Raw genomic sequence first — 22797 nt, 5'->3', positions numbered from 1 at the left:
TGCCTGGTAGCACCTAATTCTATTCTAAGCTCCCTCCGACCACACGTTTCCCCAGCCCACTGTCTGCTCAGCACTCCCCGTGTCTGGCCTCACCATTTCCCAGGGCTCTATTAATCACCCAACCTTAAATCTCACCTCAAATTAGCCCCTGATACCTACCCCCACCCCCCAAACTGCTCTCCATCCTCCCAAGTCTGGCCGTCCCTCCCTGGGGCCTGACCTCGACCTTACTCTGAAGAGCACCTCTGCCCCACCCGGGTGACCTGGGACCCCGATGTCAGAGATGGGATCCCTCACTCGTCTGAGGTCACAGGTCGCTGTCCTAGGGGTTGTCTCTTGCTGCTGGTGCCCCAGGGGGCTGGGCACTGAGCCTGTCCTCTCCGTCCCCGAGCAGGCCCCCAGCCACCATGCACCAGCACTATGCTATCCACTTCGCCAAGGGCACCCTGCCCCCCCAGACCCCCTCCGAGAGCTACTTCTTGGAACCGGAGTTGGGGCACCAAAAAGGTAGGAGTTCAGTTTGGGGGGGACCCTGTAGGGAAAGGAGAGGCCTGGTAGTGGGGGGCTGCTCAGTGGATGGAGCAGAAGAACCTCAGGCCCCAGGAGAGAAGCCGCTGGCACTCCGTGTAGCCGTGGGGGAACCAGAGGCCGGGGGGCCCAAAGGTGGGAGGAAGGCTGGGCTGGGGATGCCAGCGGCGGAGGCCCACCGGGCCTGCCCCCACCCCCAGTGTGGGAAGAAGTCTACCTCCCCGAATCACTAGGTCTGCGGGGACCACCCCCAGCCTGGGGGAAGCAGTGTGGTGGGAGGGAGGGGAGGAGAGCGAACCCCCCTAACTGAACATGTACGAAACAGTGGGGGCCAGCCCCCTGGGGTGATCCGCACCTCCTGGGGAGCCCCCATCTCACCAGCCCGGCTGGAGCCCGAGTGCCAGGCCCACCCTGTCTTCCCAGTCCCTGGCGTGTCCCCTCTCCACGGCCAGCTCCCATCACTCCAGCCTCCTCGGGACCAACCAGACCAGCTCCCCATGGATTCCTTTGTCACCCCCACTGGGGGACCCCCAGGAACCAAGGAATTGGGCATAGCAGGGACTCTGGGTGTTGTCCCCTCTCCAGCCCCTGCGCCCCTTCTCCCCCGGCCCACGCTGGGGCACAGAGCCCCTGCCTCCTCGTTCTTTTCTCTCTGACTCCTGGGCCTCAGCTGAGGACCAGCCCCGGCCTCCATCTGAAGACCTGACCTGGTTCCTGCCAGTGTCCCCCAGGAGTCAGGGACCCGGGCCCAGTCACCTCCTCCTTCCTTCCTTCCAGGATGCTGTCACCAGTGGTTCCATGTCCCAACGACCCCTCAGGCACACGGGCACTGTCAGCCACCCCCCCAGGCACGGTGGCAGCTGGCCTACCACAGCCACTGGAGGGGCGCTGGGGGCTGTTGCTGGGGCCCCCAGGCCCCCATCCTGCAGCAGCTGTGGCCTCAGCCCCCACCTCCTAGCTCCCTGCGGCAGCGGCTTTGCCCCGTTCAGGGTGCCCAGAAGGGGCCATCTACAACCACCTCTGCCCCCATGGGACTGGCCAGCGTCCCCAAGCTGCCCCCCGCGCCCACCAGAGCACCCGCCATGGCCAGCAGCGGCCCAGCCCTGCTCTCCACAGCCGGCACCCTCCTGGAGCCCAGCAGGCCCACTGCCGCCCGGCCCCTGCCCGCCCCGGCAGCCTGTGGCCCCTTCACCTCCTACAGCTCCGGTGCTCACCCAGCCTTCCTGGGGGCTCTCTCCCTGCTGCCTCGCTTCCCACCTGGGCCTGGGGCCGACCCTCCTCCCTCGCTCTGGTCCCTCTCTGGGAGGGTGCTCGTCCCTGACCCTGAGCCTCGGGCAGCCATCTCTGCTTCATCCGCTGGGGTCCAAGGCTTTCGGGCCGGGGCTGCCCATGGTGCCTCCATCGCAGGCTGGCCAGGGGCCTGGGCCCAGCTCTCGCCCTGTGCTGACCCCCTTGCTCTGCTTTCTGTCTCACCGGCCCTCCCTCCCCTGGCCCAGCGGGCCATGGAGGACATAGGGCAGGGGTGCTGAGCACCAACTTGCTGGCCAGCTCCGGAGTGGGGGAGATGGTCCAGTGAGCGGCTGCAGCAAGAGGTAGGGAGTGGCCTGGAGGATGGAGAGAGCGATGCAGTAATGGGAGGAATCGGCTCATTCATTGATTCTTTCATTCATTCTGTGACTAGATATTAAACGCCTACTATGGGTGCCAGGTTCTGTCAGGCGATGGGGTGAGGGAGCAGGGCAGACGGACTGCTGCCCTCCCGGAGCCCACATTCTATAGGTGATGGGGGGTGACGGGGACAGGAAACAAGAGAAATAGGAAGAGTTAAAAGTGCATCACCCCGTAATAGCCACGTTGGGGGGAAAGGCAGCAGGGAGAGAGAGAGGGAGCGTCAGGCTTTGCAAATTCAATAGCGTCATCAGACAAGGCCTCGTGAAGGCAACGTTTGAGCAAAGACAGAGCAGTTCTCTTAAGTGACAGCAGGATCAGCAGATGCAGACTCTGAGGTGGCCTATCTAAGGGACAGTAAGAAGGTCAGTGTGCCTGGAGCGCAAGGAGTCGGGGAGGGGGAGAGGGCAGATGGGGTCAGCGAGGGCGGAAGGGACAGGAGCTGACTCAGGGTCTGACAGGAGAGTGGACCGTAGGATGCGAGGGTGGACGTGGGAGTCCAGGCCACAGGCGCCGGTGGCCTAACTGCGGAGGTAGAGACTAGGGCCCCAGGTCAGGCACGACCTCATCACTGGCATCTCTGGGCCACAATGCCCATTTCACACACAGACAAGTAGAGGCTCCGTGAGGTGAGGTCACCCAGCCATCGGGCAGAGTGGGAGCAGATCCACCTGGCCTCCACCTTGGCCGACCTTGACCCAGGTTCTCCTCCTGCCCTCCCAGCGCGGCCCCCGTGAGGCATGGGTCCTGCAGCCCACAGGCCTCCCTGAGAGCGGGTGCGTCATCCCCACCACGCATGGCGAGGCCGGCACAGTGACCCCCACGACTGAGTCCTACCTTTCCGGCACCCCAACTCTAGGTCCAAGAAGTAGCACTCATGGGGGCCCATGGGAGCAGGCAGGACATCCCCTGCAGAGTGGACGCCATGGTGCTTGGGCATGGTGCCAGGCCTTAACCCAGAATCTTTGCCCTGAATGGCTACTCCTGTCCCCAGCCAAACCCTTTGGCACCCACGCCCTTAGGGTCTGGGCCCCCCACTCATCAGAGGCAGGGACTGAGCTTCCCAGCAGCATCGCTATACCTGGGTCATGCAGAGAATGCAGGTCGGCCTGGGCTCAGGGCAGGAGTAGTGGCTGTGGGCACGGGGTCACAGAGAGGGAGAGAGGTCAGGGTCAGGAGTGGACAGGAGACTGAGGAGCCTGTGGTCACCAGGGCCTGTTCACGCGAACAGAGCAGGCAGAAGCTGGCACTCGTCTTAAGCATCCGAGGGTCTTGAGTCCGAAGTTTCCTGGAGGAACCATGGCCTGGTGGCTGAGCCTGGTGACCTAGGGCCAGGGCAGCCAAATTCCCACAGGCCTCTGAGCTGGGGCCGGGGGAGTCTAGCCTCCTACTCTTTGTCTGGTGGATCTGGGGTCGGCTCCTCCTGGGGGGCATGGAGGGGCACATCTCGCCCTGGTGGAGGGGGCTGCCACAGAAACCTCCATCTGTCCGAGGTTCGACCTGAGTCACCTCCGGGAGTCGGGGAGGGAGGTGCCGGTGCAGGGAGGGGCTGAGGGCAGGCACTCTGTAGGGCAGACGGGAGGAGGGTGGTGCCTGGCCAGCCTCATTGACTCAGCTTCCCCACCTGTACCCCCTCAACAACCCTGGCCTCCAGATATCCTGACAGAGGATGATGTCTACTGCAGCTGCCTGGCCAAGACCCTCTGCCATGTGCCTGTCCCTGTGACCGTGGGTTTCTATGCCCCCTTTGGCTGCCGCCTGCACATGATGCTGGACAAGATCACTGGTGAGGATCCACCTGTGTTGGGAGTAGGGGTACAGAAAACCCTGCCCAGCCCCATGCTTCCCCAAGATGTCTTTGCCCCCTGAGGCCGGCCTGCCCCAGTGCAGATGCCCGTAACTCACCTTAAACCACATCCCTCCCCATGCCCACAGCCTCTGCCCCCAGGTCCCCGCTCCAGTTTCCTCTCTGGCCTTCTGGCCTCCAATCTCACCCCGTCCCCTGCCAAATCCACTTCAAGGGATCTAGAAAATACAGATCTAGCCCTGTTGTTCTCCTGCTCAGAAGCCTTCTGTGGCTCCCTGGCATCCTAGGGAGGAAGGCCATATTCTTCACTGAGGCTGCAGGCTCCTTCCTGCCAAGTGTCTACGGGCCCCTGTGCCCCCCAGACTCGCCGCTTCTCCTCGGCCTCGGCTCAGGGCCCGGCACCCACAAGACCCCTACCAGATAGGTATCGATTGAAGACATGAGCTGCAGCCTAGCCAGGATCTGCAGCAGTTTGGACCTAGTTCCAACCCTGCTAGAGCTCAGACCCCAGCCCCAATTGGCCAGAGGGACTGGAGGTGACTCACCTCCATGTGCCAGCCCCGGAGAGCACCTACTAAACAAGCCAAGTCTGCCCCTGTGTTGTCACAGAGCAACACACAGGGTCCCAGGAGGAGAAAAGATTGGCTATAAGGTAAAATGAAACGGCCTATGAGGTGCCTACTCTGTACTAGGTGACCCTGACATGTTCTCACTCATTCACTCACTGACCTCACAGTAGAAGACAGATCCTGCCCCTAGCCTCTCACGATCTATCCTTCAGACATTTCCCCAGCACTTCCTTGGTACCCAGCAGACATGCAGTGACCAAGACAACCAGGGCCCTGCCCTTCAAGGGCTCACCTGTCCCCAGACAGTGATGACTCAAAGTGAGCGAGATGACTGGGACCAGGGAGGCAGCAGGCACCTCATTTAGCCTGGGAATCAGAGAGGGCTTCCTGGAGGAGGAGACAGATGAGCCGAAAGTTTTGAGGAGGAGGCATGGTAATCCAGGAAAATCAGACCGAGGCTCTAACACCCTTGCTGCCCAGCATGTTTCTTCCTCAGAACCTCACATCCATTCTTTCATTCCTTAGAGCCTTCCCTGCCCTTCCCATCCTTTCTCCTCGGTGGGCTCCGCTTATGCGTAGCGCAATCCTCGGCCTTGTCCTCAGACCTCTTCTGTCCAAGCCCAGCTCCAAGCCTCTCCTTCCTCACCTGCCCCTGCCCCAGCTTTTTCCACCCGGCCCAGTCTAACATCCAGGCCCCTGCCCGAGCCCCGCCTCCGGATGAGCCCCGCCCACGTTAAAGCTCCGCCCCCCGGCTCGAGCGGGTCACGCTGACCCCCGCGCCCTCTGTCCCCGCAGCTCTGATGGAACAGGAGGCGACGCAGCGCGAGGCCGAGGAGCTGCAGCGCGTGCAGTGGCGGCCGCGGCCCGTGAGCGGCTGGGGCTTCCCGCGGCTGCTGTGGTACCTGGTGTTCCTACAGCCGATCATCACCGAGGTACACCTGCGCCGCAAGAACGTCAAGTTCCTCTTCATCCGCTTCAGCGCTTGGCAGTACTCGGGCACCGACAAGCTGTGGGCCGGCCTGGTGACCACACTGTGCGAGGGCATCCGCCACCACTACGGCGCGCTGCCCTTCAGCGTGTACTCTGTGCTGGGCAACAAGCCAGCCACGACCACCGGCTTCCGCCAGCGCGAGTGGCACTGCCGGCGCCGCGTGTGCCTGGGGCTGGTGGCTCTCCTGGCGGCGCTGGGGCTCGGGGTGGCCCTGCTCTACTTGTCGCTGGGCTCCCACGCGCCGAGCCACGGCAGCGGCAATAGCAACGTGATGCGGGTGTTCGGCGGCGCGGCCACCACGCTGTCGGGCTCGGGGCTGCTCATGGCCGTGTACTCGGTGGGCAAGCACCTGTTCGTGAGCCAGCGCAAGAAGATCGAGCGGCTGGTGTCGCGCGAGAAGTTCGGCAGCCAGCTGGGCTTCATGTGCGAGGTGAAGAAGGAGGTGGAGCTGCTCACCGACTTCCTCTGCTTCCTGGAGATCTACCAGCGGCGCCGGCTGCGCATCGTGCTGGAGCTCACTGGGCTGGACACGTGCTACCCCGAGCGCGTGGTGGGCGTGCTCAACGCCATCAACACTCTGCTGTCCGACAGCCACGCGCCTTTCATCTTCATCCTGGTGGTGGACCCCAGCATCCTGGCCGCGTGCCTCGAGGCCGCCGGCTCCATGAAGGGCACCGCCGACAACGGCTACCAGTTCCTCAACCGCACGGTCACGCTGCCCTTCTCTGTGCCCATCATGGGCCGCCGCACCAAGCTGCAGTTCCTGCACGACGCCGTGCAGAGCCGCGACGACCTGCTCTACCGCGAGATGACGCGACAGCTGCGGCCGCCGCGCGCGCGCTGCGGCGAGGGCGCGCAGCTGCTGGCGGTGGAGGTGCAGGTGCAGGCGCAGGCGCAGGCGCAGGCCGAGCGCACGCAGGGCCGCATCGACGCCGAGGCCACGCGCCGCATCCAGGAGGCGCTCTTCTGCCTGCACAACGAGCGCGACTGCCTGTACGAGTACGTGCCCGACAACGTGGTGTCCATGCGGCGCATCGTCAACACCGTGCCCATCACTGTGCGCCTGCTGCAGCAGCAGCAGCAGCAGTGGGACTTCGGAGGCCCCACGCCGCGCCAGGCCGTGGCCTGGGTGGTGCTCGCCAACCAGTGGCCCTGCCGCCTCAGCTGGGCGCTGCAGTGCCTGGAGGACCGGCAGCAGTCCGGGGGCGCGCCCGAGGCCCGCGCGCTTCTCTGGGACGTGTTCTGCGACAATAGTCGCGAGCTGCACACCATGACCAAAGCGCTGCAGAACGTGCTTGACCTGGACGGTGACCCCGAGCTCTTCGAGCGCTTTTTGGGTGCCGACTTCCCCTTTACGGTGGCCGAGGCTCAGAGCCTGCTGCGCTGCACCGTCAACCTGGACCACTCCATCCGCCGCCGCATGGGCCTCATACGAGCAGTCAAAACTCTCAATCCGCCCAGCTCGCCCGAGTCCCCAGCCCGCGATGCGCCCCGCGCGGCCGCTAGAGCCAACCACGCCCCCGGGGCAGCCCGCGCCGCCAACGGAGCCAACCACGCCCCCAGGGCAGCTGGGTCAGGCCACACCTCAGGGCACAGCCCAGCGCATGTCAACGACGCCCGCCACCCCGTGGGGCAGGGCCCCGCGCATGCCAGCGAAGCCCACCACCCCGCGGAGCACGGCCCTGCGCATGCCAGCGAAGCCCGCCTCCCTGCAGGGCACGCCCCTGCGCATGCCAGTGCAGCCCGCCACTCCCCGGACTTGACGCGTGACGGCCAGCAGAGACTCGCAGCTTGCGCTCTGCGGAATGCAACTTAGAAGGAGGGACCCTGGGGGCAGCAGGGGCAACAGCTCCTCCGTCAGCCCAGATGAGGCCGTGCGTGGGCAACCCGACTGGGCCCAAGGCCCAGGGTCCATCCAGTGTTAGGAACGAGGCCACATTCCGCAGGTGAATCTGTGAGCCGGAGAGCTGCCGTCAGTGCCAAAAGTTGGCATTGAAGGACCACTGAGGAACTCAGGGTTCAAGTGCGATGAATAAAGGTGTGAAAGCCATTGATGGGTCTTCAGGACCTGGTCTCCCTGGTTCAGCAAGGGCTGGGGATGAGGGCTGCCCTCTCTTGCCAAGCCCACTTCCTCCCCAGGGAGTCAGCAGTGTCAGCTGGCAGCCTCATGGCTGGCGTCCCTGGAGCAGGCGGGGCTGCCGGGGTGTTGGGCGAGGCCCAGGCAGGGAGATGTGCAGCATTGACGCAGGCAATGGAGAACGCCCAGGCCTTGGGGTATCCAGGTCCTTGTCCCCACACCCTAGCTTACCCTTCTGTGGGCGGGGCAGGAGCTGGCATTTCCAAGAGCGGTATTCAGCATGACCTCAGCGGGGCTGCTCCACCCTCGAGGTGGCTCCACCCCAGCATAATGGGTTAATGAGGCCTTGCTGGCACCTCAGCCAGCTAGGTAAGCAGCACTGCCTCCCAGGACAGGATTAATTCAGGGCCACCTCATGGGCCCCTTGATGAGGACACGGAAGATGAGGAGCAGAACTGGGCACCTGTAGGACACAGAGTGGGTGCCAGAGCCAGGCCAAGCTGCAGGTTATCCTAGGCTGGACTCTGCATCGTCTGCCCTTCCCATCGGTGGGCCAGACGCCTCAGATGGGGCATCACTACTCAGGCCAGCTTCCCACTCCTTGCCGGTCAAACAGCCACACGCTCAGGCTGGTGGTGTGCCTGGCCCAGTCCGGGGGGAAGGGGAGACCAACACTTAACGCACCCCATGTGACCAGAGGTCGAGGGCATGAGCAGGGAAAAGCATGTCGAAGAATGAAGTCTTGAAGAGACACAGGGGACCTCGCTGACACCATTAGATCTGTGTCTCTGTAGACATGCCATTGGAGCCACTCTATGGCCCTTCCCTTTCACCTCCCTTAAGCCAGTGTGCCTTAGGCTGTTCCTTACCACCTAGAGTCCAGGCGGAAAACAGACCGGCACCAGGAGTGCTGTGGGAGGCAGGACCACCCCACGGACTTGGCTGGAGGTTGGGAGCAGGACTGAGGACCCCCAGCCCGAGGAAGAGGCTGCAGCCCCATTGTGGTCTCGAGCAGTGGTCAAACTGTCGCCCATTTATCTGACCATGTGCATGCCAAAGCTAGAGTTTTGGGAGACTTAAAAAAAAAAAGGACATGGATCCATAGTGGAGCGGTCAGCATGTCTGCTTTACACGCAGAAGGTCCTGGGTTTGTGCTCCAGTGGAGCCACAGTCCATGGTCTACAGCCATGCCACCCTGAACAAGCCCAATGTCTGATCTCGGAAGCTAAGCAGGGTCGGGCCTGGTTAGTACTTGGATGGGAGACCACCTAGGAAGACTAGGTGCTGTAGGCATGCATGCGTGCATAAACACCTAAACCAAAACAGGATGGCATAGGGGACGGGTGTAGCCAAGATGGCTCACTGCCCACGAGGATTCTCGGTCCCCTCTACAGTGTGGAGCTTTTGCTGGAACTTACACCCAGGTGAGGCCGAGGGGCTAGTTCTCACTGGCAAAAAGGGAGTGGGAGGGATGTGTGTGCCTTTCCCACAGTGCCATCGAGTTAAGAAGCAAGTTTTTCTCCATTTTCCTTCCCCATCTTCCCCCTGGATGCAGCAGACACCCTGAGGCCCCAGGGGGTAGCAAACCCACGAGAGGGAGGGGGCCCCTGGGTGCACAAGTAGCTTTGTGGAGAAAAGCTGCCTGCCACCCTGAACACACACGTGTGAAAATGACACTTGTGTTAGGGCATCGAGATCTTTATGAATGGATACAGCGTCTAGCCAAGTGCTAAAACGGACTGTCTTTGCAAGCTCCGGTCGGTGATGCTTGGGTGGCTGAAAGTGAAGAGACCCCAGCCCTTGATCTAGGACCCCCAAAAGATGGACAAGCAAAAGCCCCGAGGAGTTGATCTGTTAGTTTCCTGGGGCTGCTGTCACAAAATCCCACAAGCCTGGCGGCTGAGAACAGAAACACACTCTCTCAACAGCTGTGGTGGGTAGAAGTCTTAAGTCAAGGTGTCGGCAGAGCCTCACACCCTGGGAAGCCTGCAAGGCCCCCTCGCTGGGCTCCTCCAGCTTCTAGTGCTGTGCCGGCCGTCTGGTGTCCCTTGGCATGTGGCTGCATTTCTGCGTCTTCACATCACCTTCCCTCTGTGTGTCTGCCTCAATCTCCCCCATTTTATAAGGTCACCAGTCACATTATATTAAGGTCCACCCTGTAACTTCATTTTAACTTGATTACCTCTGTAGAGACCTGTTTCCAAAGGCCCCGTTCTGAGGTCCTGGGGTCAGGACTGCACATATCATTTTTTTGGGGGGGTTGGGGGGAGGACATGGGGGACACAATTCAACCCTGAATAGTTGGAAAGACCCTGTTCCTCACTCCTAGCTAAATTTAGTGCAAGAGCAGGGACAAGACTGGCAACAGGACCCCAGCCCCTCGTGGGCACCACACGAGGGACAAGTTGAGCTCTGCCACCCCCAGCGCAGCTTGGTCACCGGCGTGGAGGTGGAGGCAGAGGGCGAAGGAGATGGGTAAGCACCCACCGTGCTGCTAAGGGCCGAAACCCTTCAGGGGAGTTGATTCCTGGGCAATGGCTAGAACGGACCACAAGCCAATTGAGATCTGGGGAAGCTGTACCAACGGACCCCAACCTGGCAAAGGACGGTAGCTCCTCAGCACCTTGAGGCCAACCTAACGCTCCCTAGTGACACCAAGGGGGCTGACGGCCCCACTGCACACCTGGTCACAGAACCAGGGGCCATGCAGGCGCCTCCTCAGCTGCCTGGGGGGTGGGCTGGGGCAGGTGCTAGGGGCTTCCCTGAGCTCCTTGCCCAAATAGGAGTCCTAACTGTGGGTGTTCTGGGGCCAGTCAACACACACAGCTGCCAATGACTGAAGAGCAAACCGACAGAGGCCTAGAGACCCGTGCAGCTGGGGACAGATCCCTGGGTTTGTGATAGCAACTGAGTGGTAACAGGGCTCCTGGCTGGTGACACTGTGATTCGCACGGTCTCTCCACCACCTCCACCCACCCCGTGTCAGTCTCCCTTGCAGTGAAGAAAGGACTGGCGCGAAGCCTTCCCCTTGGAGGTTCTCTTGTTTTCTGAAGGGTGAAGCTTAGAGTTCCCAGAAATGCCCCATGAGCCCCTGGCTGCACCCTTGGCGCGTCCTGACAAGGGGGAGCGAGCCACCTCCGGCTCCAGTGGCACTGACTTGAGCCCCGGGGCACACTCCCACCAGGCTTCCAGGGCCACCAGGGATAGGCTGGTGTCTGTTCTCTGTGAGCCACAGGTGACTGGGCAGAGGGCTGACCTCTGAACCCAAGCACCACACCTGTCGCCCAGAGAAGCCAGTCCTGAAGCTTGAGAACATTTGAGGGGTCGTGTCCCTCCAAAGAAAGGCAGCTGTGAACTGGACCAGATACCCGAGCTATGTGAGGTCTGAGTGCGTGGACACGTAGGGAAGGGGCAGCCTCCCGGTGTCCCTTTGGGGGACCACGGGCATGTAGCCAAGCAGGTACTCCAGAACCGGCGCTGTCTGGCCCCCACCCTCCCCGCTCCCTGGGCCCAGAAGCCCCGCAGGGGGCACTCAGGACCGGCGCCAGCACAAGGGAGCAGGCGAATGGTGAACCCAGCTCCGGTTTATTAGAAAAGGTGAGAACAGAGTTGCACCGACAGGAGCAGCCTCCCCCACTTGATAACCCCCCCCCACCGTGTCCCTGTCCTCCCCAGGCCAGTGCCTCAGGGCACAGCCTCAAGTGGCCTGGACAGCGGGTCTCCCAGAACCCGGCTGCTCACCCAGCTCCCTGATAGATTTATTGCACTTAAGAAAGAAAGCTCTGATGGTCTACTCCCATCCCCCCCCACTCATTACAAGCCCCTCTGTGGGGCTGCTCTGCCAAGTTCAACCACCACCATCTCTCCGCCCCTCCCGCACCGCACACGCTCCTGCCTCATCCTGAACCAGGGCCACCGTGGGCCACCCCGCCACCACCCAGGACTCCTGCCCTCCACAGGGGCAACCCTGACCCAACGGGGCCCTCTGGAAAAGTCGCCTGGCCTTGTGACCGATGTCCTCAGAGCCTCTTCCTCTCCCCATGCACCCCCAGCTTGGTCGTCAGGTGCCAAACACATAAATAGAAGTGCTTAAGTCAGGGGGCGGTGGGGTGCTCCCCGTAGCTCCTGCACCCCGTGTAGTGTTGCTGTGGGGAGCAGGGGTCCCCAGAAAGGCACCCCGCACCCCTGGAATCCTGGGCCTCAGGAAGGCTGGGGTGAGGGTGAGTGGATTCTCATGGCTCTGGCCTCAGCTCATCGAAGACCAACTGGAAAAAAGGAACTTGGGGAGAAGAGATTGGGGGGACCTGTCAGCCAGGGACTCTATCGCCGGCTCCCCGGTGCCCTGGGCCCCCGGCCCCCATCTCACCTAAAGTGTCACAGTGTCTCCTGTCCCGATTCCTGACTGGCTTCCAGAAGCAGCTCCTCGAGCTCCTTCTCATTCTTGGAGCAGCTCAGTTCTGCGTGGGGAGCACGTGGGGGGCTCCAGTCAGGCAGGTGGGGAGGGCGTGGCAGCCCGACCCTCGGGGCAGCACAGGGCCAGGGCGCCACTGAGGTCGCACTCCGGCCAACCGCCCTGCGTGCCCGGGCCAGGGAAGCAAGGTGGGGACGAGGACCAAGTGGCACTCCTCCCTGCCCCTTCAGGGGCCAAAGAGCGGGACACTGAGCGCTGCTACTGGGTAGGGGTCGCACACGGCATTCGGGCCCCTTGTCACCCGGCCCCAGAGCTCCTCTCACCATGTTCCAGGCCGCAGCTGCCTGCCTTGGCCTCGGGCCCCGGGGGCGGCTCTGGCGGCAGCGCCAGCGCGAACTCGGGCTTCAGGCCGTTGGGCAGCAGGGGCCCCGGCTGAGGCTCGGACGGCCCTGGGTGCGGAGCGCTGACGGCCTCGGCGGGCGGCAGGGCAGGCGCGGTGGGAGGGGAGGGAGGACAAGGAGCGCAGGGTGGCGCGGGGGGCTCTGCTCTCTCGGGCGGGCTCTCCACCCGGGTCACCACAAAGACTTTGTGGCCCCGGCCCGGGCTGGACACAGAAATACGCTGCTCGGTGGGGGAGGAGGGGCTGCCTGGGGGACTCCTGTCCCCAGGGGCCAGGGAGTCCGTGGGGGGCACCGGGGCAGGGCAGGGGGCCACAGCCCTCTCCCCATCCTCCTCCTCCCCGTCCTCCCCCTCCGAGTCCGAGTCTGAGTCTGAGTCCAGGCGGGGCCCGGGGCCCGGGGCCCCGTTCTCCTGGGCCTCGGCGGCGGGCGCGTGCGCGTGCGCGCCCGGCTGGGGCTCGGTGACGGTGATCTCGGGCATGGAGGCCGACAGCTGCAGCCGCTGCTCCTTCTCCTCGCGCTCTCGCGCCAGCACGAAGTTGCGCTTGCAGCCGTTCTGGATCTCGGCGAGCAGCGCCTTCTGCGTCTCGATGAAGCTCTTCACCTGCGGGCGGAGCGGGCCTGGCTAGGGCTCTGGGCCACCCGTCCCTGTGGCAGGCCCTGCGGTCACCCCAGGCCAGCCTGCCCCCCGCCCCCGCGCCCTTGGGGAGGCTGCAGGGGAGCGCCCGCTCACCGCCTCCTTCTTGGGCTCGCGGTCGAGGTCCAGGCGCAGCAGGGAGTGGTTCACCTTGAGGGCCAACGACAGTGCCATGAGCCCGCCCGTCTTGATCTCGTTCTCCCGCAGGTCCAGTCTCAGGAGGCGGGGGCTCTCGGCGATGAACTCCGCCACCGCCACCGCGCCTGGGAGGGGGACCGCAGGGGCTGGCCACGGGCCCTCGCCCGGCGAGCCACCCGCCGCCCCGGCCTGCCCGGCCCCCAGGGCCCGGCCCCGCGCCCTACCCTCGCAGGTGAGCTTGGTGGAGGCCAGGCCGAGGCGCAGCACGCTGCGGTTGCCGATGAGGCCGTTCTTGAGGTTGCGGACGCCCTCGTTCCCCACGGGGTTGTGGCCCAGGTTCAGCGTCTCCAGGCTCTGCGTGTGCGGCTGTGGGGGCGCCCAGCGTGAGGGAGGGAGGGCCCAGGCCGGTGGAGAGAAGCGAAGTCGTGTGCTCCCCTCGGCAGGGCTGCGCATCCTGCTTAAGGCTGAACCCCTCAGGTACCGAGAGGTCTCCCCAAGTCCACCCCCTGCACCGGGGCCTGCCCGCTGCCCCCACCGGCATCCGGAGAGCTGTGAGCCTGCTTCAAACACCGCGTGATGAAAAGACTTAGACGCACTGAAGGCTCTCAGAAATATTAGCTTTCTATGCAAAACAGTTTCACCTTGTGCAAAGCGCCGTGCTAGGCCGTGCACGGGGCCGGATGGGAAGCGTCAGCGCGAGGAGGGCTACCTTCCTCAGGGGAAAGGGGGGTGCGAGCTGAAGCCGAAAGGTTAGATAAAACGGTTCCTAAACCTGCGGGTGAGCAAGGCTGAGACACGTGACGGGGGGAAGGTGACGATGCTGAGCGCTGGCACTGGGGGAGGTGGTGGTGGTGGGTGGTGGGGACTGGGGCGCCCCCCCACGCCCTCTCGCAGGCCCACTCACCAGCGTCATGCCCAGGAAGGCCATGCCCGTGTGTGTGAGCTGGTTGTTCCACAGCACCAGGGTCGCCAGCCCCTTCCTCTGCTCCTTGAGGCCCTCGCAAATGTAGGCCAGACCTGGGGGGTGCGTGGGCAAGTCCCGCCTGTGGCCTGGGCGCTGACCCACAGGACACCGACCTGGGAGTAATCGCCTCTCTGCCAGCGCGCTGAACCCCAGGGCTCCGCCCTCACCTAGGCCCGCCCCGCCCCCGGGCTGGGTCCTGCCACCGCCTGCTGCCTCGGCGTGTGGGCTGGCACACGCGCTGCCCTGATCCCTGTCTGCCTCAGAGCCCTGCTCAGATGTCACCTTCTCTATCGTGTCTTTACTCTTCTCCAGAGCACATGTCACCATGTGACAGCCAGTATTTGATTAATTTATCCTGACTTTGTCTTTCCCGAGGGCAGAGGTCTCACAGCTGGGAGCCTGGAGGCGACAGGCCAGGCATGGGGTAGGTGCTCAGTAAATGTGGTGCTGGGGTCGGGCCGCCCCGGGGGAGGCACTGGCCTCGCCGCCCCCCTTTTTCACACTGGGGCCAGGGGGCGCTGCTCCACAGTGAACCAGGTCACAGCCGCCCTCCCCCACGAGAAAACCAAATTCTTCCTCTAAGTACTTTCTCTTCTCTTCCCATCCACCCCAGGCTCACTGTGGCTTTCCCCCCAAAACGGCCAATATCAAATCTTTCTCCCACCTCAGGGCCTTCACGCGTGCTGCCTCCTGCCTGGGCTCTCCTCCCAGGCTTTTAAAAAGGCTGGTTCCGTTCTCAACCTCCACTTCGCCACCTACAGGTCCCCTCCCTGGACGTTACACAGGCCAAGACTGACCCTTATCCCAACAACCCTGCTTCCTTCAAAGCACTTTTTTCTCAGACTGTTGTTATTTTAATTATCTGTTCAACACCTCACTTCATCCTGCAGGTCTCCAGTGAGCTGTCCCCTCCTCCAGGACGCCCTGACCCCTAGACTAGGTGGACACCCACTCTGGGGTCCTGCAGCCCGGCGGTGCCCAGTCTGACTTCTCTGCCTGTGGATGCCCCGAACACCACGGAGCAGCCGGAGGGTGCTGGGTGCCTGGAGGGGTGGGTGGGTCTCATGCACACCTGAGTCCAGCACGTGGTTGTTGCGGAGGTCCAGGATCTGCAGGGAGCAGTTGAACTTGAGCAGGTTGCCCAGCTGGGCCGAGTCCTGCAGGCCATTGAGCTTGTTGTCAGCCAGGTACAGCTCCCGCAGATTCATGTTCATCTTCAAGGCTGTGGCTGGGGCAGCAAGGGGCAGGCGTGTGATTGGCCAGGCCCCAAGGACCCGGCCAAGAGCCCCAGGCACCCAGCAGGCTGCACGCCACCGCCCGGCTCACCGAGCAGCATGAGGGGCCGCCCCGACAGGCTGGCGTTCTCCAGGTGCAGCACCGTCAGGCTGCTGCGGATGCGCAGGGCGCGGGCCACGAAGGGCGCCGAGTGGTCCAGCAGGGGCGTACTGCGGGCGTCCAGGTACTGCAGGCAGCTGGTCTGGTGGCGCAGGGACACGCGGGCTGAGTCAGGCTGGCCTCAGCCCTCCCTGCCCCAAGGGGCCTCCCACCCAAGCCCCAGGGGGCAGCTGGCTGGTGCTGGAAGGGCCAGCCTGGGGTCCTGTGGGTGAGCGAGGCAGGGCTGGTGACGGCCGAGTTCCCTGACTCCTGCATGAGTGAAAGAGGGCTGGTGGCTTTAGCTGCCACCAAGGCATGAACTACGGGAGAGGGGAGGGGAGAGGGGAGGAGGAGAAATGGGGTCCGGGCCGCTTGCACACAGGACCTGCAAGCCGGGTGCCCTGGGGAAGTGCTGGGGCCCCTCTGGGCCTAAGCCCCCTACCCCGCAGAGGCTGGGGGGCGGGGCGCCCACCTTGCGCATCATGTGGGCGGCGGCCTGCCAGCCCCGGGTGCCGATGTGCTTGTTGGAGGAGATGTTGAGGTGCGTGGCTGACTCATAGTACTCGATCATGTCGAAGAGGGCCGAGGCACCCTGGGGGCAGAGAGCGCGGGCTCAGCCTCAGGCCCAGGCCGAGGGGAGGGCGGGAGGTAGGGGCCGGGTCCTGCTGCCGCTCGGGCACTTCTGCGTCACGGGAACCAGCCGGTCCCGTTTCCTGCAGGAGCCAGTCTGCTTCCCTCACTCGCCCCCAGGACTGATGTGCTGTGCGGCCACCACAGGCCTCTGGAATCCCTGGGCCTGGGCCTTGGTTTCTAGGACCCCTCCCCCTGGCTCTCCTGGCTCTAGACCTGGGGCCCAAGTCCTGGGCTCCTGGTGGCCTCTGAGTCTGGGAGGTGAGGACACCTGGGCATTAACGGGGAGGCCGCTTTCAGAAGTTTCTCAAATTCTCCCCTGCAGGTGCTGTGATCTCCGGGGGAGCTGGGGGTCCTGGAAAGGCTCCAGGGGCAACAGGCCTCCCCTCAGGCCTGGCCCCCCAGATCTCTGCCCTTTGGGGTGGATCTGCAAAGTCCCTTCTCTGGGCCCCACCCCCCCACCCACTCTGGCCACACTGGATCTCCCCATTTTGTCTCTCAAAGAGCCCAGCCGTTGTCCAAGCCCTGGCCGCCTCCTGCACTGTCCTCTCCCCAGGTAATTCCCCAAGGGGCCAAGATGCTCAAGGAGCAGGTCAGGGTGGTGGCAGGGGCCGCTCACATCTTCGTCTAGGTTCGTCTGCTCCAGATCCACGACCTTGAACTGCAGCCTCTTGAAGACCTCTTCCAGGGCTTCGCAGGCCCTGTAGTCGAGCTTCTCACCTGGGGGAGATGAAGCGCTCGGCGTGCGTGCGTGGGCGTGCGTGGGCATGCGTGGCGGGGGGACCCTCTGCCCCCCGCACCTCTCTCAGGCCCGGCCCCTGCCCCTGCCGCTACCCACGGGCTCCTGGCCAGACACTCACCTTTCAGGTCCAGGCAGTCGATGCGGTGCCCGAGGTCCGTGAACTCCTGGGGAAGCAGAGTGGACGGCGGTTAAAGCAGAAGGACATCTGCAGGCGCCAGGCTGGACCCTGACTGCGGGGCCGCTAGGGCTCTGCTCTTTCTGAGGTGAGGCAGTGTTCTGGGGTGGCAGGAGGGCGGCTTCTCCTCTACGGACCAGAGGCCCCAGCCTGGGCACAGCCCCTCTGTCCCAGCCGAACGCAGCGAGGGGATGGGCCCCAGCAGCCTCTGGGGTGAGCATCCCGGGCACAGGATCAGCCAGAGCAAAGGCCGTGAGGAGCCGCTGAGGCCGGGAAGGCTGACAGTCTGGGTGGGGGGGGCCTGGGCTGAAGGCAGGGTGCCAGGCCCGGCCCACAGCGAGTGCTCAGTGAAAGGAAGTAAAGGTGCTGGACACACGTCCTCCGAGCCCCCTGCTGGCTCTGACCCCCAGCGCCACCCCCACAGCTGCCGGGTCCATTTTCTGGGCTCCACGTTCATGGACCCCCAAGGTGGGCACTGTGAAGAACCCGCGTACAGACAAGGCGGCGAAGGCCCAGCCCTGCCTAGGGTCACTCGCTAGTAAGGGGTGGCCAGGGGCAGGGCCCACGGCCTTGGCCACCAGGCCGAGAGGCCGTCTTGCCCAGGACAGGCCCTTCTGGGATCCCCCACAGAACTCCAACCCGGGGTGGGCAGCGGGCATGACTGCTCAGGGCAGCGCTGTCTGAGGGAGCAACGACCCTGGAAACAAGCAACCTGGGAACATTCTGGAATGGCCCACCCAGAGGGAAGGCGCTATGCCAGTGCGTTACCCACGTGGCCAGGCTGCGTGGGCCACGGGAGAGGTGCCTGTGGGCACCGGGCTGTACAGAAACAGAGCCCACCCCCCACCTGCACCTCTGGGGAGTGACCTGCCCGCTGACAGATGCCCAGGCAGGTCAGAAGACAAAGCCCCAAACTGTCAACACTGGGGACTTCTGGGGAATGGGACTCCGGCAAACAGTAAGAAGTGGATTTTGTTTTTTATGTCTCTAGTATTTTGATTTTTTAAAAATCAGAATATTGTGCTTTTATAATTCAGGCTTGTAAGAACAAACAGCACATACATGGCTTTCCCCACGGGGAACAGAAGTTCTTTGGGGAGTGAGAAATACTTGGAATCCTTACTTCACATGATTCCGTGTTTAAACATCCACGAAGGGCCTGATGACTTACAACTGAGCAGAGCATTGTCCCAGCTACAGGAGCACAGGCCCCTGGCTGGGGGACAGGCTGGGCGGGAGGAGGGTGCTCTGTTTGCCCTCTCGGGCTCTAGGGCAGACGGCAGAGGCCCAGAGGCTGCTGGGTGGTGGGAGGAGGGCAGCTTCACTTGAGGAGCCCCTCCCCCTAACTCTGAGGGCGCCCCCCACCCCCCGCCTGGCATACCTGGAGCTGCCTGAGGAGCTTGGGGATCTGTCGGCAGCTTAGCTTCTGGCAGGCCTGCTTGTAGGCGCTGACGACTTCATCCACAGTCACGTTCTGGGCTGTGGGCACAGAGGACCCCAGCCTGTGACTCTCCATGTCCTGGGCCCTTTCTCCCCTCCTGCCCCCAGCCTCTGCCAGCACCTCCTGTCCTCTAGGTCTCCAGGACAAAACGGCCCTTCGAAGCCCCACTGAGCTCTGTCCTCTCGTCGAGGCCCCTCGCAGCTACTGCTGTCCCGGGGAGGAGCCCCTGGGCACCCCCAAACCAAGTCACCCCACTCTCCACACCTCCCCACAGCTCCTTCACACAAACAATACACAACTAACACAACACAACTTTCTTCTGTCAGCTGCCTCCCCCATTAGCTGTCCCACGAAGCCGGGGCTGGGGGGCTGTCTCCCTCACGCCATTCCCAGCTCCTCTAGCGCAGGGCCAGGCCCAGAGCTGTTTTCGGTTTTTGGTTTGTTTGTTTCGGATGAGACAATGAATCTGTACTTTGGCCTTGTGAGGAAGCTGAGCTCAGAGAGGTGAAACACCTCGCCCGAGGTCACACAGCTGGGAAGTGGCAGAGCCAGGCAGCAAGCTCAGCTCTCCACGGTCATGCCGCCTGGCCCCTCAGAACCCCACTCCTGAAACACCCTCGGCTGCGAAATTCCCAGGCGGCTGCTCGGGGCTGGATGGAGAGGAGCAGCCTGAACGCCATGGCTGTGTGAGCCCGCGCCTTGGGCAGCCCAGGCCCGCAGCCACGGGGAAACACGGCTGGCCCTTTGTCTACACAGATCTGCCTCTGCGGGACACTTTGTGGCCTTGGCGGCGGCCTTCATGGAGCCGGGGGATTTTAAGCCTGGGCCCCTTCATGCTGCAGAACGACTGTCCCAAGCCCCACTGCCAGGTGACCGGACATCGTACTGTGTTCAGTTTTTGACTAACATCTTAGATTTTGCCCCGGGGGCAACCGAAAGAGCAGGAAGGAGAGAGTCTGAGCAGGGGAGGGACAGGGTCGGCCCTGGTGCGGGAGTTCTCGGGGCCTGGAGGACGGAGTGGGCACGGCGGGGTGGGTGGCACCCGGGGAGGCGGAGCAGGCAGAAAGAAGGCCTCCTGGCACCCCTTCCCCGCCTCCCCTCACCCCGTGGCCATCCTGGCCCAGCCCTTGGGGGCCAGTGGGAGCCCCTGAAGAGCTTCTAGGTGAGCATCTCTTAGCAGACTCTCCCGCTAGCCACTGCTCTGGCAAGGGGCCAGGCACCCCGATCTCCTCGAGCACCGCCCTGTTTCCTAGGGGAGGAAATCCGCCTCCCCGGGGCCAAGCAGCTGGTGCAGGGCAGAGGCGAACGTCTGCTCCAGAGCCTTCTCCACGGTGCTGCGTGGGGGTGGGGAGGCTGGAGCCACTGTGCTGGAGGAGAGAAGCCGACACAGGCCCCAGCCTCCCCAGAGGTCGGGCCCGGCCCTCTGCCCCTCACTTCCTGCCCGGGTGCAACTGCCCTCCTGGGGACCCGTGTCCCTGACACGTGGCCATGTGCCTGGCGGCCCCCAGCTCTGGGGGGAAAACGGGAGCCGGCCCCGCCTGGAAGGCAGCCCTCAGGACTAGAGCCGCTGCCTCAGGGAGACCAGCTAAGCAGGGTCCATGAACTTGAGTGGGGAAAAACGGCCTCTTTATTTTCAGTAACTAAACTAAAGTGAAATTTAGCATTTCCTTTTTATTACCGTAGGCGAGAGAGAGAAGAAATCGTGATTAGCAGGCCCTGAGATTCTGTCATCAGTGACCTGACAGATGTTTTCACATCACATAACGTTACTGTAGCTTTCGAACGCTCGTCAGGACTCTGAAAACGATGGTCGTGAGAGCCGCTCGCTCCCGCCGTTTCACGGGACAACGGAGAAAAGCAAAAATACAAGATTATAATAAAAAAATTCTAGCTAACGATATTTTAACCGGTATCCTTTATTTATTTATTTTTTTGCCTTTAGAAATCTCACTCCGAGAAGGGGATCACAGGCTTCATCAAATGGCCAAAGGGCAGAAACCTCTACCCTAGACACACTTGCTTCCATAAAGGCCCACGGGTTGGCCTGGCCAGGTTGTCTGGGGATGAAGTAGAGACTGGACACATGTGGCATCATCACTAGCAGTCCTCAGTATCCCAAAGAGTCTACGCGTAACAAGAGACACCTTAGCAACCCCTGAAGCTGTGATTGGTCCTTGAGATGGTCGACTCTGACATCCCTTCCTCCAGGAAGCCCTCCCTGACTGCCCAAGCTGAATCGAGCTGCCTCTCTGGCTCCTGAAGTTCACAAGGAGCCTCCTGGTGAGCTAGAGGCCCAGGGTCTCTAACCTGGCCACCTCCACATCACCCACGGCTGCCACCCGACCATCCTTTAGCCGGGAAAATACTGAGTTTGGACGAAGGCACGGCCTCACACAAGGTCACAGCCAGAGCTCAGGAAGTTGAACCTGCCCACCCACACACAGAAAGGGAAACTGAGGGCAGAGATATGAGGGGACGACAGGCTCGGAGAAAAGGCTTGGTGCCCTCTGATGACAAGAATGAGAACTGCACCGTATTGCTTTCCTCGGTCAAAGAGACACACCTTCCAGGTGGGGGCAGCACTGGGGAAAGACATGAAGGAACCAGGGTGGAGTCTCAGTCAACCCACCGCAGCATAGCTGGGCGTACCCCCGCCTGCCTCGATTTCCCCAACAGCACCATGAGAACATCCCACGTCACCAGCAGGGATACACGAGTGGTGGGGAGCTCGGACGTGACCCTACAGTAATCCCAGTGTACGTGTGTTTCCTTCATGTATTAAGAAAAAAGGAATACCACATGAAAACCAGCATTCTGCATACAGTAAGTATCCTTTGAGAATGAGACCAAATGTATTTAAATGAAAAAATGATCCAATTTAAGAAAAGATGGACGTACACAGCAGTACAAGTGGTTCAGAGAAATAACGAGCGGCATTCATACAGCACTCATGCCGTTCCAGGTGCCACCTGACACCTGTAAGCTGGCCATGGTGGGGAGCAGCCCAGGCAGCTGGCTCCAGGGCTGGCCCTATGCACGCTTGTCCATCTGTGACGCTGCAACTTGTGACGAGGAGATGAAGGGAAGACACTGAAGATCTGGTGTCTGGGGACTGCCATGCAAAGGAACGACCAGCAGGGTCGCTGAGTCTGTCCCTCGGATCGGGCTTAGCGCACACTCGGGAGTGCTCACCAATGCCATCGCCGGCGGGCTTCCCCCCGCACTGGAAGGCGGGGACTCAGGACAGGCCCGCGAAGCACCTGTCCTGGGATAGACTGTTTGGCGAATCCAGGGAGACACGGGGTGTCAGAGGGACACGCGTGCTAGCGTGCGTCTCAGCTCAGGGCTCCGGTGTGTTCGCTCGACTCCCAAGTCCAAGGCTCTGAAGGTGTGACGTAGCAGGGCCTGGAGTTCGGTGCCAAGTCAGAGGAGGGGACGGTGGCGTGTGCGGGAGAGAGAACACCGGGCGAGCTGGGGCGGGATGTTTAAAGGTGAAAAGACCCTCGCTCCAATCTCCAGTCCTTGTCCTGGGGAGGCTGTGATCGCCGACTCCAGCACCCGCTTTCCGTCCCTGAGAGGGACAGCTGCAGGGTCCCGGGAGATAAGGACGTGAGGGTGTTTGCTAAGTAGCTGGCACCAACAGCACAGTGCCGGATCTGATTCGGCAAGAGACACAACTAGAGAGAAAGGTGATGATGGCCGTCGCCTCCGCCGGGCGCTGGGAACTTAACTCTGTGCAAGGCACGATGCTAGAATGTTCCATGCATAGTTTCATTTGGCCAGCGCCGTGATCCTATGAGACTGGAACAGTTACAGCTCCCTTTCATATTAAGGGGAAATAAGCCCAGAGAGGCCAAGTCACCTGCCCAAGGTCACAGAGCCAGGAGTGGCAGGACTGGAACACACACCCAGACCCGAGCGGTACTGAAACTGGCAGCCAGGGCCCCGCACAGGGATGAGCTTCTGCTGCCCCAGCAGCTGGGACCAGTTTCCCAGGAAGAGCCTCCCCATCCCACCTGCTCTGGCCCTCACAAAGGACAGAGAGAAACCCAATGCCAGGCATCGGGTGGCAGGCAGAGAGAAGTCTGGCCTCTCGTTTGCACACAGGTGCAAAGGCACCCGAGAGATGCAAGGACAGGCCGGACACCGGGGGGTGGCGATGACTCAGGCCGTCCCTGCCAGCCTGGAGCTGGGGGAGACAGACAGTCACCCATCCACGTGGGAGTCAAAAACCAGGAAGTAACGGG

The 22797-nt window shown here is 62.6% G+C and overlaps 2 protein-coding genes and 1 pseudogene across 3 annotated transcripts in view; 2 read left to right on the top strand and 1 right to left on the bottom strand.

The window, feature by feature from the left end:
• The first annotated feature begins 179 nt into the window (after positions 1–179).
• NKPD1 (NTPase KAP family P-loop domain containing 1) lies at positions 180–7683 on the top strand. Its single transcript, XM_039866175.1, has 4 exons — positions 180–507; positions 1306–1734; positions 3851–3982; positions 5368–7683. Exons 1-4 carry the CDS (start codon positions 408–410, stop codon positions 7377–7379), a joined length of 2673 nt encoding a protein of 890 aa, XP_039722109.1. The 5' UTR covers positions 180–407; the 3' UTR covers positions 7380–7683.
• Positions 7684–8817: 1134 nt separating this feature from the next.
• Positions 8818–8933, top strand: LOC120605421 (uncharacterized; annotated as a pseudogene).
• A 2538-nt stretch (positions 8934–11471) lies between these two features.
• Positions 11472–22797, bottom strand: part of PPP1R37 (protein phosphatase 1 regulatory subunit 37) — a 39480-nt gene continuing 28154 nt past the window's right edge. The window contains exons 2-13 of one of the 2 annotated variants that reach the window (XR_005653578.1): positions 18491–18588; positions 17053–17098; positions 16812–16912; positions 16035–16154; positions 15515–15665; positions 15261–15416; positions 14129–14241; positions 13449–13590; positions 13183–13236; positions 12375–13053; positions 12007–12097; positions 11472–11919 (exon numbers count right to left, since the gene is read on the bottom strand). Coding sequence is in view for 1 of the 2 variants with exons in the window: in XM_039866176.1 (XP_039722110.1) it covers positions 12015–12097; positions 12375–13053; positions 13183–13349; positions 13449–13590; positions 14129–14241; positions 15261–15416; positions 15515–15665; positions 16035–16154; positions 16812–16912; positions 17053–17098; positions 18491–18588 (1856 nt within the window). In the remaining variant the exon portion in view is untranslated. Of the gene's footprint in view, positions 11920–12006; positions 12098–12374; positions 13054–13182; positions 13350–13448; positions 13591–14128; positions 14242–15260; positions 15417–15514; positions 15666–16034; positions 16155–16811; positions 16913–17052; positions 17099–18490; positions 18589–22797 lie in introns of both variants that reach the window. The other variant, XM_039866176.1, reaches the window with a different exon arrangement.

The sequence above is a fragment of the Pteropus medius genome, unplaced genomic scaffold (genome assembly GCF_902729225.1).
Source record: "Pteropus medius unplaced genomic scaffold, Ma_sr-lr_union100, whole genome shotgun sequence".
Lineage (NCBI taxonomy): Eukaryota > Metazoa > Chordata > Mammalia > Chiroptera > Pteropodidae > Pteropus > Pteropus medius.
This window is presented reverse-complemented; position numbering and strand designations above follow the sequence as displayed.